The sequence below is a fragment of the Euphorbia lathyris genome, chromosome 9 (genome assembly GCF_963576675.1).
Source record: "Euphorbia lathyris chromosome 9, ddEupLath1.1, whole genome shotgun sequence".
NCBI lineage: Eukaryota > Viridiplantae > Streptophyta > Magnoliopsida > Malpighiales > Euphorbiaceae > Euphorbia > Euphorbia lathyris.
The window spans coordinates 20,796,673-20,819,375 of record NC_088918.1 but is presented as its reverse complement, the minus strand read 5'-3'; the positions used below and the strand labels follow the sequence as shown (position 1 = coordinate 20,819,375).

The following is a 22,703-nucleotide window of genomic DNA, read 5'->3' as shown; positions in this document are numbered from 1 at the left end:
ATGCAAGAGTACCTTCCTCTATCCGTCTACTCAACTCCTACTAAGTGCTACAACCCAAAACCTAGATTTCTCTACCACTGAATGTTTACAACCAAACACTCAGCACAACGCTCTCAATGTTACAATTGATAAACACTTGTTCCTTTTCAAATAAAGAACACTTTAGAAGATTACAAGTAATCACTCTAGCATTTACACAAAGAATGGAAGATGGGTGTAAGATCTCTTTTTGTATCTAAGTGCTTTTGTATCTTTTCTCTCTTGTACTTTTTGTTTTTGTCAATCGGCAATGATCCAGGGATTTTGATTGTCCTTATATAGGAGAAAATCTGGAATCAGATCATTTTGAAATGATGTAGCCGTTAATGTTAAAACGGCTCTTTTAGGAGACAGCCTCTGGTCAGCTTCAGAATTCTCAGGCCAATCCTTTTCCTCTGATTTCTTCAGATGCCAGATTTGTCATTATCTTGCAGACTTGTCTTTTTGTGCCAGTTGTCCTTTACCAATAATCCATTGACCCATACATCTCGGAATGTGTCCTTTGCGTTATTCCAAGGTTTCAATTATTGGCGCAGAGGGTCGGCAATCTTTGTCGTCTTGCAAGCAACTCTTTCATGCTGTCCTGAGGATTCACTCCGCTTTGTTCATTGTCTTTGGCAACTTCTATGCTGAGTTATGTTTTAGTTAGCTCATCTTCGTAAGACAGTTGTTAAGACGGCTTCTCATGCTGAGTTCTATCTCACTTAGCTCTGTTGGATTTTAAGCCTCAATCTTTTGATGCTGGGTTCGATTCCACTCAGCTTGATCATGAGACTTCTATACTGAGTTTTATTCCACTTAGCTTGTTCTGTCGTCTCATGCTGACTTTGTCCTGTTTTACTTTTATATCTATTTATATTTATATTTATACTCAACATTGAACAAACGGATTAGTACAATTAAAATAAAGCACTTAAATTTAATTGTCTCTTAATCATGGATAATTTTGTCAAATCAAAATCTTGTGGAAAGGTGTTTCAACAGTATTTCCCATCCCCGTCCCCGACTAGTGAGGGATTCCCCGTTCTCGTCCCCGCGAGACAGATGGGGACAAATTTGTCCCCCATCTCCGTTCCCATGGGGATCCCCATCCTCGTTTAAAAACATTTTTTCTCTATTCCATATCCCCGTCCCCGCGGGAATTTATATATTTTTTTTTAAAAATCAGTATATACTAAAACTAAAACTTCTAAGAAATACCAAGTATAAGTAATCATTCTAAAAATATTCATTTAGTCCCATCTAATTTTTTATTTGAAAATAAGTCTATTTAATTTAAGTTTAATGTTATAAATTATAATATTTAAAATATAATTTTAATTATAATGGGGAATAATTGGAGATCAGTCGGGGATTCCCCATCGGAGATTAACGGGTCGGGGATACCATTCCTCATCCCCGCCCCATCCCCGTTACGGGGGATAAAATTATCCTCATCCTCGTTCCATGGGGATTTTTATCGGTGATTCCCCGTCCCCGTTGGGGCGGGTCACCAATGGAGCAATAAGCTGATTGTTAATAGCTGTTTGTGTAAAATGACAAATAAGGACATGTTAAAGTATTTATTTGGGATTAAAGAGTATTAATTAGAGTAAAGATGTTCATAAAAAGAGATGGAACAATAAGCTAATTGAAAAAGCTCCTAAATGAGTTTTTTCAAAATTAGCTTTTTGGACACAATATGTTCTTTTAAGTGTTTTTTCACCAAACGCCACTATTAGAAGTTTGACTAGTCAAAACCTCTAAAGTGACTTAAACCTCTAATTTTACTCCCAAAAACTGTTTACCAAACAGAGTCTAAGAGTAATGACTATCAACTAACCGTTGGACTAAATAGACCCTAATTAGCTAACAACAGAGAGCTATTAATGATTAATCCGAAACAAATACTCTTGAATCTAATAAAGACAACGGTTTATAAATTTAAATCTTAGTAGGGGAATTATTTTGTTTGCTAAAAAAGGTAAATAATTTATTAGTCCCTGAGTTTATGCATATTACATTAGTTAGTCCTTCTGTTTTTCGAAACACACTATAACATCCCTAAGTTTTAACAAAACTAACTATTTAATCCTTCCATTCATAAATTTTATAGAAAATGACAAGTTTGCCCTTTAACTACTAATTGACTTTCTTATATATTTAATTAAGTTTTATCTAATTTTATTTATTATATTAATTCAAGAATTAAAATTAATATTAGTAAGAAAATTATATTATTATTTAGTGTATTTTTAATTAAAAATAGATAATCAATTTTATAATAATTTTGAATTATAATTTAAATGTATCGTTTATATAATATCTATTTTACTTGATAATTATTATATATACATTATTGAGTTTAGAGTTTATTAAATAATAATGGGTTAACTAAAATATAAGTTAAATAGTTATTAATGTGTTTTAATCTAATGAGTAAAATTAAATTTATGAAATAATTTTTAATTAATTTTATTATACACTATTTTAGTAAAAAGATATTTTTATATAGTTTATCTTATTGCTCGGTTCAAGATTCATCAGACGTCCTTTAGGTGAATTCTCTTCTAATTAATTTTTCTTACGTATACTAACACTCGGACTCGAGATCTTTAGTTTAAGCGGCTTGAGAACTTTTACCAATCAATTCAATATTAACTGGTTTAGTAAAAAATAGATAACTACTGCATTAATTTTTTTAATATATTGATTTATCGAATATTATGGAACACTAAACTAATTTATGGTAGATTTGTAAATTTATCATTTTATTTATTGAAATAATTTTAATTATTAATATAAATAAAATTTGATAAAACTTAATTAAATATAGATGAAAGTTAATTAGTGATAGAATGACAAACTTGTCATTACCTTTACCTATTTGTATATGGAAGGACTAAGTAATTAGTTTTATAAAAAACTTAGAAATGTTATAATGTGTTTTTAAAAACCGAGGGACTAACTAGTGTGATACGCATAAACTCACGGACTAATAAATTATTTACAAAAAAAAAAAAAAAAAAGTTGACCTTAATGCCAAATACCAGATAGACGTGTATTGTCCAATCACAGAAGGGAAAATTTAGTGCTTCAAGTCTGCCAATGAACATTCCCAATTCACCATGAATTGTCTCTCTTCCTCCACTCTCTCTCCGCCTTAAACACCCCAATCGACGCCGACCACGCCGTCATCCGCCGCTGGGTTTTAGTACACGTGGCAACTATACTTTGAAACATAGCAAGGGTTTAACTGGAACAGAAAGAGAAATTAATTTTTCACTGAGGGCATTACATCGGCTCCTTCTACAGTCCTCAATCGGAGCTTCAAAAATGCATTCCTTTGGGTACAGAGCCAACGCTTTGTTTACTTTTGCTGTCACCATCCTAGCTCTTATGTGCGCCATCGCGTCTCTCTCTGATAACCTTAATTCTCCTTCTCCCTCTGCCCAAATCCAGGTCTGTTATCTGCTTGTAATTACTTGTGAGTTTGATTGTGTGGATCTGTTTGGAATTCTGGATCCTATCCCCTAGTTTTGACTCTGACCTTTGATTTTGATTGTAGATTTTGAATTTCAATTGGTTTCAAAAGCAGCCGCACGGAAATGATGAGGTAATTTTAAGCTTTTGATTTCTTCAAAATGAGCTTCATGAGTGGAATTTCCAGTTCTTTGTTGATATAATGGAGCTGTATTTACTTGAATGAGTTACTGTAACATTTGATCATACAAGATAGAAAAATAGCTTTTGCCCTAGGATTCTTTGAAGGAAAATAGGTGTTGTTCTATACATTCTTTCGGGTGCCATGGATTGACTATTGAGATTATTGATCACATGGGATTCCCCCTTATTGGTTAGCTCGTTGAAGTTATTTAAGCAACTTTTCCCTGTTTTATCATTGCTGATTTACGTCAGGATTAGCCTGTTATGTTGATATTGAAAACTGAAACGGAAGTAAAGGTTTTCACATGTATAGAGAGTACTACTTCAGTCAGTTTTTCATTTTATCCTTAATTTTGCTTACCATTTTAAAAATATCTAAATTTTCAGTCTAAGGGCATCTTACCTTGTGCTACTTCTGTGTTCATGTTTCTTTATACTGTTTAGGTATTCTGATGATTTACTTTACACTAGGAACTGTATCATCTTGGTCTGAAAAGCTTAACTGAAGACATTGGCATTGTTTGTCATAGTTTGCCTAAATTTCATCGTTCGTATATCCACCAATATATCTAGAAAATAAAATTTGTATGGTCATACGATCATATGGATGAATGGTAGAACTGAAATAACATGGACACTAAATATGCATCAATAAGCTCAATATATACATTGGATTTCACTAATTAATGTGTATTTCTTCTTTGTGTATAATGTTTAACAACAAATCAACAGCATTCTACCACTGTGAAAGCACAAACTTCCTGCTATTGCGATCTACCACTGTGAAAGCACAAACTTCCTGCTTTGTGCATAAGTCAATTCATCTATTAATATAATGTTTGAAAACCTGTGCCTTTGTGAAAGCACAAACTTCCTGCTATTGCGATCTACCACTGTGAATTTCTGTTTCAACTCAACTTCATATTAAGACAACTGCTGATTACTGAATAAATTTCTTGTGTTTGGTATTACAAGTGTAACCTAGACTGTCGAATGCTTATGCAAATCGGGATTTACCAATATAAGTTATTGTTGTGGTGTCAACCACCTTATATTCAGTATGCAGAGACATTGCTATGAATCTATACATAACCTTGTTTCTACACTCGTATCGTGTTGTCCCATCTAATGGTATGATGTTAATTAGCTTATTTTACATTTACTGTAGGTCAGCCTCACAATGAATATAACAGCTGATTTACAGTCATTGTTTACATGGAACACAAAGCAGGTATATTCTTCCAAAAAGCTGTGCTATTTTTCTGTGTTTATGATTTTTATAGTCATTTTGACTCAGAGGTGTCGTGTGGCTAATGTGCGCTGGTAGGCCATCTAGTCATCACCTTGACTATAATACCGTTGCTGATTAACCTCTTTCCTTATTAAGGTTTCTCTGTTTTTTGTAGCTATGCCCTGTGAAATTTTTTAAATTATTTGTTACACATGCACATAGATTCAATATGGAATTAAACTTTAAAGGCTTCTCCAGGGTATACCAGTAATCATGTTGTTATTTATTTGCAGGTATTTGTATTTGTAGCTGCGGAGTATGAAACCCCAAAGAATTCCTTGAATCAGGTATCACTAGGTCTATAAATTATCTAATTTCTATTCCAGTCACTGTCTTTCATCATAAACATGTTTAATTTAACTAAATAAAACGAATGTAGAATCAGTTTGTCTATTAATGTTTAATGTCGTAAATGTGAGAGGATATTGGGACAAGTCTATTTTGCCTGTTATGAAAATGTCGATCAACTTTATCTACTGAAAACTGTGTTCATTGATTAAATATGTTTTGACATTATGTATTAGGTGTCACTTTGGGATGCAATTATACCAGCCAAAGAGCATGCCAAATTTTGGATTCAGACTGCAAACAAATATCGATTTGTTGATCAGGTATGCTTCCTCATCATTTGTCTATGCAAGCATGTTAGCCGGAATAGGCTGTTTCACTTGTTAAGCTTGAAGACCTAAACTTTATCTTTGAATCTGCAGGGAAGCAATCTTCGCGGTAAAGAATTCAATTTGACTTTGCATTGGCATGTAATGCCGAAGACTGGCAAGATGTTCGCTAACAAACTAGTCATGTCTGGTTACCGCTTGCCTGAGGAATACAGATAAGGATAGGACATATTGTGTGTGGTTTTGCTGTAAGTTGAGCCATTTTTAGCATGGGATAAGTTATGCTGAATTAAAAACTAGGAACAGAGAAATATATTCTGTTTAGACTTCTGAGCACTTCAACTAATGTTGTTGTTGTTAGATTTGATCACTTTCTTCCACAAGTATTCTTTGTTTTCATTTCCCATGTCACAGCTGCGTTAAGGACTCAATCAAGCCTTCACTAGTCCAATAGACTCGCCTTCCTCCAAGTCGAGGCCAGGCAACTCGTTTTTATCGACTTCTAACAACCGAGAATATAGGCTAAACTCAAGCTTCTGTCACATTCATTCCTCTTTGAATATATTATATAACCTCAAGCTCATTAGGAACATAGAAAGAGCTCCTTCATAGAGATATCTCGCCTTATGTTTCGCCTACGCGTATTCTGCGGGAAGCACTTTTTTAAGTAAAGGCAGGAAACTGAAGACGGAGGAACTATATGAGGTCCTATTAAAATCATTGAATACATAGACAGAACAAAAAGTATGATAGCCATCCCACCACTGGTCCATCGAGGCGGTTGCACTTGTACGAGAGAGACAATCAGCAGCAGAATTCCCTTCTTTGAAGAAATGGGATATGTAGACCATTTGGGTATTGAGGATATCTAAACAAAGTAACCAATCTAGCATTTAATTCCATGGGACACGTAACTTCGTTTCTTCAATAAATTGACCATTACCAAAGAGCACGATTCAATCCAGAGGGGAAACCAGTTTCGGACTGCAGCAGCCTTAATCGTATAGATCAGCATCACAGGCAGCCAATTTTAGCGTAAAACATCCTCAGGAAAAACCTCTTCTTGTCCGGAAGGTCTCACCTGCCCCTGCTGTCGTCATTGTGGCCGACCCATTAGTATTTACCTTTGTCCATCCAGGTGGAGGGGAGACCATACCACCTCCTGACATCTTCAAACCGGACACGGCCTACCCTGAACATCAAAATGCTGCAGGATTTGCATGTCTTGTGGAAGTCAGCATCTTTAATACTCTTCAAGACTAGACGTAAGACGTAAGGTGCACGAGATGTTAACAGGGATAGAATTAAATATGTAATCGTTCCGAACCTTCCAAAAAGCCCATGTTGCATGAATGACAGCACTGTTCCATAGTTGCCTGACCTGGGGACTGAAATGAAGACCAGTCGCGTGGTGAAGAAGATCTGTAAAGGTTCTCAGGTTTCCTAAAAAAGTGAGAAAAGCATTTTCAACTGCCCTCCAGAGCTGCTGTGCGAATCGGAAAGTCACCAGTAGATGGTCATGTGATTCTTGAGCCATCTCGCATAGACTGCATCGTGAAGCCCAATTTAAATGGTAAAGCATTGTCGAGTTCATAAATCGCAAATTTTGAAGTCCCAAACCGCCTTCCTTAGTCAGTAAACAACAAGAGGACCATGCTACAGTAACTAGCTTGCGTTTATTCACATCCCCAATCCAGTGGAAGCTTTTCATTCCGTGATTCAGTTTATCAATGAGCGAGCGGGACCAGCTGTATACCGATAACAAATGAAGCAGAGAGCTGTTGATGACACTCTTAATCAGAATAAAGCGTCCAGCCATTGATAGCGAATTTCCTTTCCAGGCCGCTAATTTATTATAAATTTTGTATGCAATTCGCTATAGCACTTACGATCAAAGTAATTTCGTTCCTAGGCGATGATTTTTTTTGTTAACTCATTTGTTTTCTTCTATAATTTTGTGCTTGATTACTAAATCTTTCTTGACTTGTTCGTTACTAATCTTTTATAAAAGATTTGATATTTATTTGTTAAAGCCTCTTGGTTAACATGAATTCTTTGTCCTAACCTCGAAAAGCAATGATAATGTATTTCAGATTTTATTAATCATAAAATGATAATCATTTGTTTTCTATACTTCACCGATTGCAGTCAATTCAATTTCGCAATAGCATTTCAGATCACGTCTAAATTGAATGAATTTGTCTTAATATAATCATTCAACTTTGCTTTTTATCTTAATTAAGTCATTTTAGCGATTTGAAAAGTAAAAAGATATCGAAAAATAACGTAACTGCTACATTAACTATAATCAAATTTCATCGCTGACCGAAGTAACACATAGATACTATCCAGATGACACATGGTTGTCATTTAGCTGATCGAAACAACACGTGTTAGCTAGATGGCAGTTGTCATTTCGGTAAATTGGGTGGCAGTCAAAGTACAAGATTGGGAGATATTGTTAGAAGCTAATAAATAAACAATGCCCCCAATAAAATCAATGTCTGGTTCTATTAAGTCATACAATAATGGTAAAGGCTATACTTAGGCCCTGTTCTTTATTACTTAATTTCAGTAACAATCAGTTCAGTTCAGTTCAGTTCAGTAGTAATCAGTTCAGTTCAGTTCAGTTCAGTATTCAGTTTCAGTATTCAATAATTTATCATAATTTATTATAATTATTATATATTATTATTATTATCATTATTTATTTACAATTTCAGCAATTTATTATAATTATTATAATTTATTATATATTAATTTATCTATTTTCATTATAATTATATTTATATATAATTTATGCTTTGTCATTATATATATTATCATTATTTATTATAATTATAATTATTTGGTGCAACTTATTTGCAAATTTTGCGAAAAGTAAATAAATATTATATTAATACGTTTACATTACAATGCTCTAAAAAATTAACTGGCTCAACTACCTTAATATCTCAAATAGTGCAATTTTATCCCTAATATTAGAAGCCAATAGCAATTTTACCCTTAACATTGATAAATTGAGTCAAGATTTTGTATTCATATGAAAATTCATATTTAGACGTTAGGAGTAAAATAACCCCGGACCCAAAACGTTAAAGGTATTTTTGTACCTTAATACTTAATTGTAATAAAAAGTTAAGAGTGTGTATTCATATAAAAATTTGTATTTAATTTCATAGGCTTTAAATTATATATAAATTTGTGTTTGTATGTAATTTATATTTTTAATTTAAATTAGACTCATTTTTATTTAATGTCATAGGATTTTATCGAGCCTAGATTTTATTTGATATTTAATTTAGTTTAATCTTTAATAATATGTTTATTATTATTTTTTTTTTGGTAAGAAAGGAAAGGAAAAAACAAAACCAACAAAAAACCTACACCGGGATCAGTCTAGGAAGGCCGACTCTAATCCTATCATCTAGGAGAGAAGGCAAAAGAAAAGAAGGAGGAACAGATAGGGTAGAAACACCTAACATTCTCCCATGCCCAGCAGCTGCTAAGCGATCCGCCACGCGGTTTTGCTCCCTAAAAATATGGGAGAAATTAAGATACTCAAAGGCAGGACGAAGCCTCAAAATAGCTTTGATGAGATTCTGGCTCTTCAGACAAACAGCCTGGCTATCTGAAATCCTGTTAATAGCCTCCAGATTATCAGATTCCACCGAGAGCTTTTTAACACCCATGCGAATGACGAGTTTAATACCTGACAAGATACCCCAGAGCTTCGCAGAAAAGGAGGAGCCCGTCCCCAAGTTATGGGTAAACCCCGCCATTCAATTGCCACCAGCATCCCGAAGAACTCCTCCAGCAGCAATTCTTCCATTGCTAAGGCAGGAGCCATCAGTATTCAACTTAGCAAACCCTTCTCTAGGCTTACTCCAGCCAACTAGCAGGATCTCTTTATCCGGGGAGGGGCGAACAAGGGAATCTCTTTCAAAGCTTTTAGTAATAACAAAGAGCTTCTTCGAGAAGAAAAATAGTAAATCAGGAATAAGGACAGCTTTACCCGCAAATAATTCTTCATTCCTCCACTTCCAGATTTGGTGACAAGTAATAGCAAAGAGGATGGCACCGTGCTCCATGTTGGCCAGCAAGTTCCCCTTGGCTCTTTGAGAGAACCAGTCCCCTTCAGAAAAGGCCATGAAGGAAGGGAGGATGTGATGAGGGAGGATCCCTTCCCATATCTTCTTACTATTTGGGCAATCCCTCAAGGCATGGCACAAGGTTTCCACATTGCCTCTGCATCTACTACAGGCACTAAACTCAGTCAAGTGCCTTCTGTGCCTATCCGCATTCGTAAGGAGCCTGTCTTTGATACCCAGCCAAAGGAAGCTCCTGATACGGTAAGGGATCTTGAGGGATCATATGGACTTCCAATCTCCAAGGGAGGATCAGCCCTATTAGGGGTAAAAGCTTCATAGGCCGATTTACAAGAATAAGTACCATTATTCGTCAAGGCCCAACAATGTCTATCCTTATCCTCCTCTTGATTGCTAATCTTCACTCCTCTAATGTTAAGAAGGGTCTCCAGACTAAAGAAAGAGTCGAACTTTGACCAGATCCAGTCTCCCTCCGAGTCCACCACATCAGCAATTTTCCAGGAAAGGAGATCAGCCGACGGAGGGGCATTACACACATCAATCAGCGGTTTATCACCAATCCAGGTGTCATACCAGAAGCTAATAGATCTACCATTACCCACCTCCAGGCCAATCCCCGTATAGAATTCAGCAAACACGGCACTGAGCCCTTTCCAGAGGAAGGAACAGCTAACAACCCTCTCCTTCGGGCCACCAAAGATTCTATCTTTCCGATACTTCCCGCATAAGAGACGGACCCAAAGAGAGGATGGGCATTGCCACATTCTCCAAAGAAGTTTCATTAACAGGACTTTATTATTGTCCTTTGCCTGCCTAATACCAAGACCCCCCCTGTTTTTAGGCTGGCAAGCTTCCTTCCACGGGACCAGGTGAACCTTTCTCCCATCTCCAGACTCACCCCACAGGAAACGCCGATTTATCTTATCCAGGTCACTAAGGACAGGCTCAGGAAGCTTACAGGCCTGCATGATGTGGTTCGGAGCAGCGCAGTTAACTGACTGGATCAAGGTAAGGCGACCAGCAAGGGAAAGAGAATTAGCTTTCCAGCTAGCACACAAACCATATGTTTATTTATTATTGATATTATTTTTTTTGGTAGAAATATTATTATTATTATTATTATTATTATTATTATTATAATAAGCTTATTAATGTCCAATATTATCATTAAATTATTTTAAAGTCTAATATCATCATTATTGTTACGTTCGATTAAATTCGGTTAAGTTCGGTATCATTCAGTTAAGTTCAGTAGCATTCAGTTAAATTCAGTTCAGTTCAGTATTCAGTATCATTCAGTTCAGTTCAGTTCAGTAGCATTCAGTTCAGTTCAGTTCAGTTCAGTTTTTTTCAGTAATAAAGAACAGAGGCTTACTTTGTAATAGGACCCGTTTGTTTTACCTACTGTTTGCTGTTACTGTTTGCTGTTTGCTGTTGCCATTTGCTGTTACGGTTTGCTGTTTGCTCTTACGGCTTGCTGTTTGCTTTTTGAAAAAACTTTTCCAAAAAGCAGAGATTCTCTGCTTTTGTAAAAGACTGCTTTTCAGGTGTGAAAGACAAACAGGAGGTCACTAACCAAACACCTAATGCTGCTTTTCAGATTTAAAAGGCAAACAGGAGATAACTAACCAAACACTTAAAACTCTCCATTTTAAAATGAAAAGGCAAACAAGAGCGTGAAAAGTAGCAACCAAACGGGCCCTTACTTTGTGTGTTTTCACCATTGGATTAATTTTATGCTCCATCATCCAATGGTGAAAACACACCAAGTAATGATACTTTGTCAAAAACAAAGTAACCATAGAAGGCACCCATACATAATAATTAAAAACATCCCTTCAATTTTCTACGTAAATAATTTTAGAAAAATAATTGGTCACTTTTAGAAAATGAAATTTAAAATAAAACGTATACTTATAACGGGAAAAGATGTAAAAATACCCTAACATTTACATCCATGAGCAATTTTACCCTTAACGTTTAAAATGATGTAATTTTACTCTCAACGTTAGTAGCTAAGAGCAATTTTACCCCTAATATTGGCAAGTTGGATCAATTTTAGACATTATATAATATACATTTTGTTTTTTTATTCTACACCAATTATATATCCGTTGTTTTCAAAAAGAAAAAAAAAAATCATATTTTCAGATTTAATAATTGAATTAGAGATTAGTATTTTTAAATTTGGTGAAATATTTGAAATTTTTTTTGTCCAATTCGTGCAAAATACATTATATTTTTAAATTTCGTTTGAATTTTTTTCCACGTCGAATTATATGTTTGTGATCTAGTATGAATTAGTGATAAAAATAACACATATATGAAGTGTAGAAGACAAGATTCATGATCGAGCAGATAGTTTAATTGAAATTAATCCAATTTATCAATGTTAGAGGTAAAATTACTCTTGACTGCCAACATTAGGGGTAAAATTAAACCATTTTAAACATTAGAGGTAAAACTGTTCCTGGCTGTAAACGTTAAGGGTATTTTTGCACCTTATTCCAATCATAATTATAATTTAAAGTTAATAATTTGGGATAATGTATAAAAATACCTCCTAACGTTGACCATTAGGAGTAATTTTATCTCGAATGTCTAAAATTGTGCAATGTTATCTCTAATATTGGTAGCCAAGATCAGTTTTACTCCTAATATCGGCAAGTTTGATCAATTTGAGATATCATCATAAAACACATATTTTTTTATTCCTTATTCTGCATTAGTTGAATATCAGTTGGTTAAAAAAAATCACATTTTTTGTAATTTAATAATATAATTGGAGACCTTTGGCAAAATATTTGGATTTTTCTATCAACTCTTACAAAATACAGTATAATTTTTTTAATTTTTTTTTCATGTCTATTTATATATTTATAATTTGTCAATAAAAATGATGCACACGTGAAGCGTAAATGACAAGATTCATGATAAAAAAGATAATTTGATAAATTATTTTTCAAAATTGATCAAACTTGCCATATTAAATTTATCTTTTGGTACTAAAGTTAGAAGTAAAATTCGATAATTTTAAACGTTAAGGGTAAAATTTCTCTTAGGTGTCAACTTTGAGGTATTTTGGCATTTTATGTCTACTAATTTTGTCATCAAACACGCAATATTTTGTTTCTATAAGTAATAACTGATGAGGATGATGGACTCGCAGACTTGAGAAGCCCAATAGGCCTATCTCAACCTCCATTTAAAGGAATGGATTGGCCAAAGACATGTTGACCGAATCATGCATACAAGGACACTTTAGTCTTCAAACCCATTTCAGAATCCCTATAAATAAATGAGCCACACCATTTGGTAAGGATCCGAAATCTCTCTCACTCTCACTCTATCTCTAGAACTCTCTACTTACTACTTACTTTATCACTTTTCTGTCTATTAACTTGATTATCAGAGGATCTACATGAACCGTTTCCAGTGCAAGAGGAGAGCAAGCTAACGATGTTGTCCGAAAATCTCATGACATTATTAACAACTATAACTTGTCTTTGACTTCAACAATTGAACTAAACAAGTTTTAATATCTTTTTAAATCTAGGTTATAGTTAAAATAAAAAGTTCAAACACAAATTTGGACGGGTGAGACCAACTATGGACTGAGTTAAAATGAACTCAAATTGATCCGGCAAGATTGATGTCCAAGTCATGAAAGGTAATTTTTATGGTTATGATCCAATACATGGGTTGTATATAATGTTCTGTGGAGCTAAATTTTAATGCAATTTATAAACAGGCTTAATATATCCGCTGCACCTGAATTTATCCAAAAAGGTTGTTTGGCCTCTGAACTTATATAATGTCTATTACCCTTTAAAACTTACTTAAAATAACATAATTAAGTCCCTAAATCTATAAAAACGTCATAAAATGTATCAAATCAAAAGTTAATTTGTTTTAAAAACTTAAAATCATGAATTGAGCTTTTACTTTTTAAGTTTTTTTTTTTTACGGATTTAAAAAAATTGTAATGTAACTCACTTTAAACAAGTTCGGGATGCAAATGGATCGCTATAAGCAAGTTCAAGGAGCCAATAAATCATTTTAAACAAATTCAGGTAGTCAATGAATTATTTTAAGCAAGTCGAAGGGACTAACGAGATACTATATAAATTTAGATATCCAACAAGTTCTAGGGCTTTGATATATTAAACCTTATAAATATATGCACAATAGTAGACCACATGAACAAGTTTATAGTAATATAAGGGTAATAGAGTTAGGGCATCTCCAAAGGCACTCTAAATTTAGAGTGCCCTTAGTTTTTCCAGCTCCAAAGGAGCTGGAACACCTTGCTGCAAAGATGCAGCAAGGTGCGTGGTACTGTAAACAGTGGCGAATACATGATTAGTCGGTTGGGGGGGCCGATTTTACACGTGCGTTCGGGAATTTTTTTTTTGCTAAATCGAACTTGCTTAATTTTTTTTGTATATATGCGTGTTATAATTTGAATGGTCAAGAACCAATTTTAAGGAGACCTAAGAGACCAAAAAAATTAGAAATTTGGATTTATGGGGGCCTAACAGGCAAAAAAAATTAGAAATTTGAATTTAGAAAGGCCTAACAAGCCAAAAAAAAATATATTAGAAATTTGGATTTATAGAGGCCTAACAAGCCAAAAAAATTAGAAATTTGGATTTAGAAATTCCTAACAGACCTAAAAAAAATTAGAAATTTGGATTTATGTAGTACCTAATAGATCCAAAATATTGAAATTTTGAATTTTGGACAAGCCTAACACGTAATGAGATATATTTAATGTTTTTTATTAGTTCAATACTAGTTTCTAAAAAAATTATAACATTTTTATATTTTTTTTAAAATTTAATTTAGAAATTAAGTTGTCTGAGTCTCAAAAATAAGAAATTAAATTTTTTAATGGAAAAGACATAATAAAAATGAGTTCAAGAGTGTTATAAAAATAAATAAATTAATTAATAATGGTAACATAATTTTATAATTATTGAAAAATAAAATTTAAATAAATAAACATTTTCTAAAATAAATTGAGGTTAGAAGGAATTGAACCTAGGACCTCTTAAAAAGAAGTAAATGTTTTAACCATCTCAGCTACCTTTAAACAATGAAATATTACTACATAAAATATAGGCAAAAGGAATCCTGAGGCCCCTGATCTTTCATTGTTTGGTGCATTAAGCCCTCGATCTTTTATTTAGACATATTGAGCCCCTGATCTTTCATCATTTGGTGCATTAAGCCCTCGATCTTTCATTTAAACACATTGAGCCCTTGATCTTTCATATATGGGTGTATTAGGCCCTTCCGTAAATCAATTAATATATAAGTTTATTAAGGGCATGTTTGGTTAGGTTTATATAACCGCAGCGTTTCACATGTTTTTAGTTACTTGTTATTGATAAAATTATCCTTCTTATTTCCATAAAATGTGCTTCAATTTTAACATTATTTTTATTTTTAGAACATAATTATCGAAAAACAAGGTTTTATTGTGTTCAATAAATTTTTTATTTTTTATTTAAATTATTTTTATTAATTTGTATAATATATTTTTTATTTTAGAATTTTTTATTTTTAGAACATCATTTGTTGTCACACCAAACATGCCCTTAATAAACCTATATATTAATTGATTTACGGAAGGACCTAATACACCCATATATGAAAGATCAAGGGCTCAATGTGTCTAAATGAAAGATCGAGGGCTTAATGCACCAAATGGTGAAAGATCAGGGGCTCAATGTGTCTAAATAAAAGATCGAGGGCTTAATGCACCAAACAATGAAAGATTAGGGGTCTCAGGACGCTTTTTGCCTAAAATATATATACACTAATATTTGGGGGGGCCGAAATTACTCGTCACCATGGTGGTTCCAGCGGCAGGAGGGGCCCGGGCACCCCAGGCCTCCCCCCTGTATACGCCCCTGACTGCAAATAAGCAGTACCAAGAAACTAATATTTTATTATTTTTTTTAATTTTTTTAATAATTAATGTTTTGTTTTCTATAATGTTATTATTTTAATTGTTTTATTTTAATTGTTTTAATAATTAATTTTCTTAGTTTTGTATAATGTTTGGTTTATATAATATTTGTTTTAAATATTTGTTTTTATTTTAAATATTAATTTCATGTTATTTAATTTTTAATTATAGTGTTATTTGATTTTTTTATTGTGTTTTACATTTAAATATTAAATTATAATTATAAAAACACTAAATACTATATAAATTATAAAACCATTTAAATGTTACACGAATCATAAAAACGTTACACGAATTATAAAAACGTTACACGAATTATAAAAATGTTACACGAATTATAAAAACATTACACGAATTATAAAAAACAACAAAGACAACATACTACTCAATAAGGTCCTAAATCATTTCCACTTCCACCAAGATTGTTGAAAAACCCGGAAAATTCGAAATCACTTGAGGTAGGCGGTGGTTGTGATTGATATGGGATAGTGGGTTCTGTAATAATTCTGTAGATAGCACATGAGACAGTGAGTTCTGTAATGATTCCAAAGGATAGCACATGAGATAGTGAGTTCTGTAATAATTCTGTAGATAGCACAAGGGATAATGGGTTCTGTAATGATTCCAAAGGATAACACATGGGATAGTGGGTTCTGTAATAATTCTATACATAACACATGAGATAGTGGGTTCTGTAATGATTCCAAAGGATAACACATGGGATAGTGGGTTCTGTAATGATTCCGTAGATAGCACATGAGATAGTGAGATTTATGCTTTCTATAAGACTCACCCATCTCAGCCTCCATTATCACCCATGAAGCTGTAGAGATTTTTGAGACCGAGCAGTCTGTTGGGATTGATATGAGGGATTAATGTGTTTTTTAATTTATGTGTTGTATTATTGGATTAATGTGTTTTTTAGTTTATGTGTTGTTGTATTGAAATAATGTGTTTTTTATAAAATTATATTTCAAATTAATAATAATAATAATTAATTGAATTATTAATTATTGATTTTAATAATTATCATTTAATTATTTAGTTTAAAATAAAAATATTAAATTATAAAACATGATAAAAATTAATAAATGGATATATTTTGATTAATAATATAAAGAATATAAATGTTATGTTTATTCAAAAAAAATTGTTACGTGAAAAATGAATATAATAATAATAAAAGTTTTAAAGAGTGGGTAAAATAGAGTATATGGTTGGAGAACTTTCACTGTAGCAACTCTATATTTAAAGATAGAGTAGAGAAAAATGAAGATAGAGTAAGCTAAATAGAGAACACGGTTGGAGATGGCCTTAGTGGCTAATTACTAATCTAGCCTGCGAAATTGAATGGTTTTCTATTAATAAAGAAAGTATTTATTTTTATTTTATTTTATTTTATTTTTTTTATAAGAGGATCCATTAACATATTTGACACACTTCTTTTTATTTTACTAAATTAGATATTTTTGTCCATTAACCTCCCCCAACCTCATTCTCATTTTCATTTCTTTCAAATTCTTACAATAAAATTCAATAATTCAACTCAAAATTTAAGCAAATTCATATATTATTCAAGTTGATGTAAGTATTCTTTCTTCATATTATATACATATTATTCAAGTACGCAGTTGATTAGTTGAATGCTTTCTCGTTGAACCCGTTATTTCCAATTTCTTCCATTTCTTTTATCTATATGTCACATATATTTATCGAATTTGCAATGACAATTGCTCCGAGACACCAAAGTTACATCATTACAAGCAAAAGCATCCAATGACATACAATATCTCCTAAATGATCAAATAAATTTTGATCAAACACGGCTACATTTAGATTTAAATGAATTTTTATGTGGAGATTCAAAACATCTTTAAGATTCAGATTTAATAAACCTAAATTAGATTTAAATGAATTTTAGGTGGAGATTCAAATTTGGTCATTCATGGTCCATACAAACATTACTGGCACGCTGAAACGGTGCTATGGTAAGGAACTACAAAAAAAAAAAAAAATCACTGAAAACAGCTACTTTTTATTGTATTGATCACAAATACACGTCAATCCTACATAGATACGTAGGAAAAATGCAATAATAGTCAACTACTAATGCAACTGATTGTTAATATACTCTTTTTATTCATTTTAGGATATTTCACACAAATTAAAAAATACAATTAATATAGAGTCAAATTAATAAATTTACATTGGTTAACTAAAAAACAATTCTCTCTCATATTATAGTTGGTTGGAGAATAAATCTTAGAATATTAAAAAATACATTAACCAAGACAAAAAAATTAATGCTTGAATAGAAAAAACTAAATTAAAAATTTTTGGAATCCTAGAACGACTAAGACTTATATTTAGGAAAAACATTTATTTGCTAGAATGGCATATATAAGGGAATGGAGATGGAGTAATATTTTATTAAAACCCTAATCTAACTAATAGAATCTGTTCTATAAAAATTAAAAATTAAAAATTAAACAAAAGTTACCATCACATTAAAATTGGTTGATAAATGTTATCAAATAGATTAAGAGTAAAATACCAAAAGCAAAGACGGAGCTAATAATGCTTTAAGCAGAATTTTAACAAATATTATCAAATAAGTTTTGCTGTTTCACATCAGATGAGAATGTTGAGTAAAGACAGACCACTCTATGAATACAAACTTAAAACATTAAAGAAAACAAAGTTTAACATCAATTGAATATAAACAAAATTCAAACTGATTTGAGCTTGTTTCAATGTTCTTCAACCTTTCTGTCATTCTGCATAGAATTATAACAATAACTTTATTAGGAATCTTTTTCCATTATAAACCAATCTTAGAGAGCCTTCAAAATCAAAACCCGCAACAACAAATGCAAATAAACGTAACTTACCATTTTCCTTTGAACAAGTTTTGTATAGTAGCATTGAGGCTCCCATCCCAACACCATTCATTTTCATCTTCTGTAGTTTGAATACCCTCTAAATTTGGGGTGGACAATTCTCCTTGAACAAAAATCTCCATGTTGGGGCATTCTCGCACAATTACTTCTTCCAAAGATGGGAAGTTGAAGCTTCCATTTCCTGAGCAGAATCTTGTGAGTTTTGGCAAACTATGAAGTTTCAGATGTTTCAGCTGACTGAATCCAATCTCTGCTTCGACTTCATCTCCTTCGCTTGCAACTATTTCCTCCACCATTTCGCATTCTGTTATTTCCAATCTTGTGAGTTGCGACAAACTTCTAGCTGTCGAGGAAGTTATTAAATTTAACAAGCCATGGCATTTGGAAACTTTCAAAGCTATCAGATTCTGGAATGAAATAAATGATGGCACCAAAATGATCAACTTGGTGCATTCCAATACTTGAACATCTTCCAGCTTTTGAATCAATGAACCTGACTCATTCTGATCCTTGATCAGATGTCTCAGTTGGGGAAGCTTAGAAAGAGTCAATCGTCTCAAGTGTGTTACGCTCTTTGAAGATTCTTCCTCATTAGCTATCACTTCTTGTGAGAATATTTCATCAAAGGAAGCATCACTTACAACAAGCTCTTCCAGATTGGGTGTTCTCTCAAGGAATCTGGATGGAAAAATAGAACACTCAATAGGAAAGTGTTTCAGCTCAACAACCTTTAGACTGCAAAAAAACTCATGACTTGCTGCTAATTTTCCGTCCCATATCCTCTTGATATTGTTGCTCCAATCCACTCTCAATTCCTTCAAACTGTGGCATTTAACCTGAGAAATTATAGAAAGGTAGAAAAATAAAAATAAATATCTAAAGCTCATTAAAGTCAAATAGTATCATTAGCAAATTGGATTAGTTATTTACAAAACTGCCTATTTGAGAGTAATTCAGAATAAGATATGTAGCCAAATAAAGCCTCAAGTAATTCAGATTAAGTTATATACATGAAAAATAATTTGGACAAACTGACCTTTCCAAAGAAGATGGAATTTCCATCATATTTAATTTGTTCTTGTTCTTCTTCTTCTTCATCAGCCGAGGAAGTAAATTGTCACATACAATAGGAAGAAGAAGGACTAAAATGGTTATTAACCAGTTAGCTAGGTCCTTTATGCTTTTTAGTGGCCTAGGTTGTGTTGTTCTCCTGCTGTGAGTTTGTTATGCATTTTAGATGATTGCTTTTGCTATTTTGGATGTATTCATAAAAGTAAGGCCAGCTGTCATACCAGCTGTCCCCTCATCATTGTACTACACTGCTTTATATGGGTCATGCCTTTTGAGAGGCAAGACATCAATGAAGAATATTATTCCTAATTCCTTCTACTTTCTCTCTTATTCTGTATTCTCTCTTTCTCTCTTCTCCTTCTCTCTTTCTAAATTCTAAACTGATTCTCTACATCAGAACCATTAGTCCTGACATTGGTATCAGAGATACTCGTTTCTCCGGCCAACTTGTATGGTAAACGCTAAAACCAGAGCAGCAAAACAAGTTCAAGCAGCCATGGAAGCTTTAGAACTCCAGTTGAAGGAGCTCACTACCCAGTTTCATAACAGATCAGAAGCCACAGCAGAAAAGTTAGAAAAAATGGAGGCTCATTTTGAAGCCATTCAAACAGCTCAACAAAAGAGGATTGGATCTATTCTTTTAGAGCAAAACCAACTAAGGAAAGATCAGATCGATTCTCAACAATCTCTTGAAGATTTAGTTCATAAATCCATCACCACCCTTGCCAAACTCATTCAACCACAAACTGAATCCAATCTCTCACCTCTCAAAACACCCAACCTAAACATTGACCCAAATAAGGGAATTCTGGGCAGTTTCCCTGCTTCCTCTTCAGGAGAATCTAATATTGCCAAACCTCAAACTCCAATTCCTACTCTTAACAAACTACTGCCTAAATGTGAGTTACCTTCATTTGATGGTACAGAAGTGGAAAACTGGGTGAGCAAGTGCTCTAAATGTTTTCAACTTTTTGAAGTTGATAATTCAAAGAAGGTAGCCCTGACTGGGCTGTATCTTCAGGGAAAGGCTGAGAAGTGGTATAAGAACTGGATTCCCAGTCATCCACATGCTACTTGGGAAGAATTTGTTGAGGAGATCGAAAAGCGATTTCAGGAAACAAAAGTGGAGGATATAGTAGAATTACTATACCAGCTTAAGCAGACTTCAACTGTGGTGGAGTATCAAGATCAGTTTGAATCCCTCAAACTAAGAATGGAGAAGGTCCACCCCACTACAACGGAATCCTTCTTTGTTTCTAGTTTTATCACTGGCCTGAAACCTGAGATTAAATCTGCAGTCAGATCTAAGGAGCCTGCTGATATTTTCACAGCTATCAAACAAGCCAAGTATGAGGAGATTCATCTCCAAAATATTATGGAAGCAGTTAAACCTAAACCTACCTATCGTTCGCCTAATCCAATTAAACCCTGGACTGCAAATCCATATTCCAGACCCACACCTACAACCCCAATCACCACCACTACACCTGGGTATAAATTACCTGAACCAAAAACTGCTGTTTCCACTTCTAATCCTGCCCTGAAACGTATCCCTGGTGCTTGTTGGACTTGTGGTGACAAGTTTTTCCCAGGTCATCGTTGCACTAATAAGAAGTTGAATCTTCTTCAAGCAGTTGTTGAAGAAGCTGATGAGGATGAGGAGATACAGGAGGAGAACAGTACAGAAGTGGATGCTGAACCTGAAAAGGTAGAGCAAATCTCCCTGTCCATTCATGCTTTAGATGGAGGCAAGAATGATAACACCTTAAGACTTAAGGGCATTTTACACAAGAAACCTATCATGATATTGATAGACAGTGGTAGTACACACAGTTTCGTAGATCAAAAACTGGCTCAGGAATTGAAGCTGCCCTTGATTCAGGTGAAACCTGCAGCAGTATCTGTGGCTGATGGCAGACAATTGCTTGTCCAGACAAAATGTAATGACTGCCAATGGTCCATGAACCACAACAGGTTTTCTTTTACCCTTAGAGTCTTAGCTCTTGGTGATTATGATATAATTCTTGGTTCTGACTGGATGCGTGCTCATTCTCCTGTGACTTTTGATTTTGAGAAAAATAAGCTAATCATTTATAAGGAACAAAAGGCTATAGAATTGCAGGGCATCTTAGCTTCTCATTCCCTTAAACCTATGTCATTAAAGGCCATGAATAAACTAGTAACTAAGGGATGGAAGGGAGTTACATCAAGCTTATTTCTCTTATCTCTCACAGAAATTGAACCTAATCAAGTATCCTCACAACAACCCAAACCTTCAGAATCCTTACCAATTACACCTCCTGCTTTCACTCCCCTGGTTCACCACTACAATCACCTATTTCAAACACCATCTACATTACCTCCATCTAGATCACATGATCATGCTATCACTCTAAAAAATGCCACAGATCCCATCAATGTGAGACCCTATCGGTATTCTCATCATCAAAAGAATGAAATTGAACGGTTGGTGGAAGAGATGTTAAACAGTGGTGTTATCCAAGCTAGTCAAAGCCCCTATTCCTCCCCTGTTTTGCTAGTAAAAAAGAAAGAAGGAAGCTGGAGATTCTGTGTAGATTACAGAGAACTTAATAAAGCCACTATCAAGAATAAATTTCCTATTCCTGTAATCCAGGAGTTAATAGATGAACTAAAGGGAGCTACAATCTTTACTAAATTGGATCTCAGGGCAGGGTATCATCAGATAAAGATGAAGGTGGAAGATGTTCATAAAACTGCATTTCGTACGCATTCAGGGCATTATGAATTTTTGGTCATGCCCTTTGGCCTGACTAATGCACCAGCCACATTTCAATCCCTCATGAATACTTTATTCCAACCGTATTTACGCAAATTTGTATTAGTTTTCTTTGATGATATACTAATCTATAGTGCCAATGCAGAGGAACATCTTTTACATCTTGAGATTGTGTTTCAGTTAATGCTTGATCAACAGTTGTATGCTAAGGCATCCAAATGTGATATAGCTGTTCCTCAAGTAGCCTATCTGGGCCATTTATTGTCTCAAGAAGGAGTAGCAACAGATCCAGCTAA

At 33.7% G+C, this 22,703-nt stretch overlaps 1 protein-coding gene across 1 annotated transcript; it reads left to right on the top strand.

Annotated features, from left to right (window-relative positions):
• Positions 1–3,090: 3,090 nt before the first annotated feature.
• On the top strand, positions 3,091–5,991 carry LOC136206828 (signal peptidase complex subunit 3B). The gene is made up of 6 exons (XM_065998011.1): positions 3,091–3,480; positions 3,587–3,634; positions 4,853–4,915; positions 5,209–5,262; positions 5,500–5,586; positions 5,686–5,991. Exons 1-6 carry the CDS (start codon positions 3,355–3,357, stop codon positions 5,809–5,811), a joined length of 504 nt encoding a protein of 167 aa, XP_065854083.1. The 5' UTR covers positions 3,091–3,354; the 3' UTR covers positions 5,812–5,991.
• Positions 5,992–22,703: the final 16,712 nt, after the last annotated feature.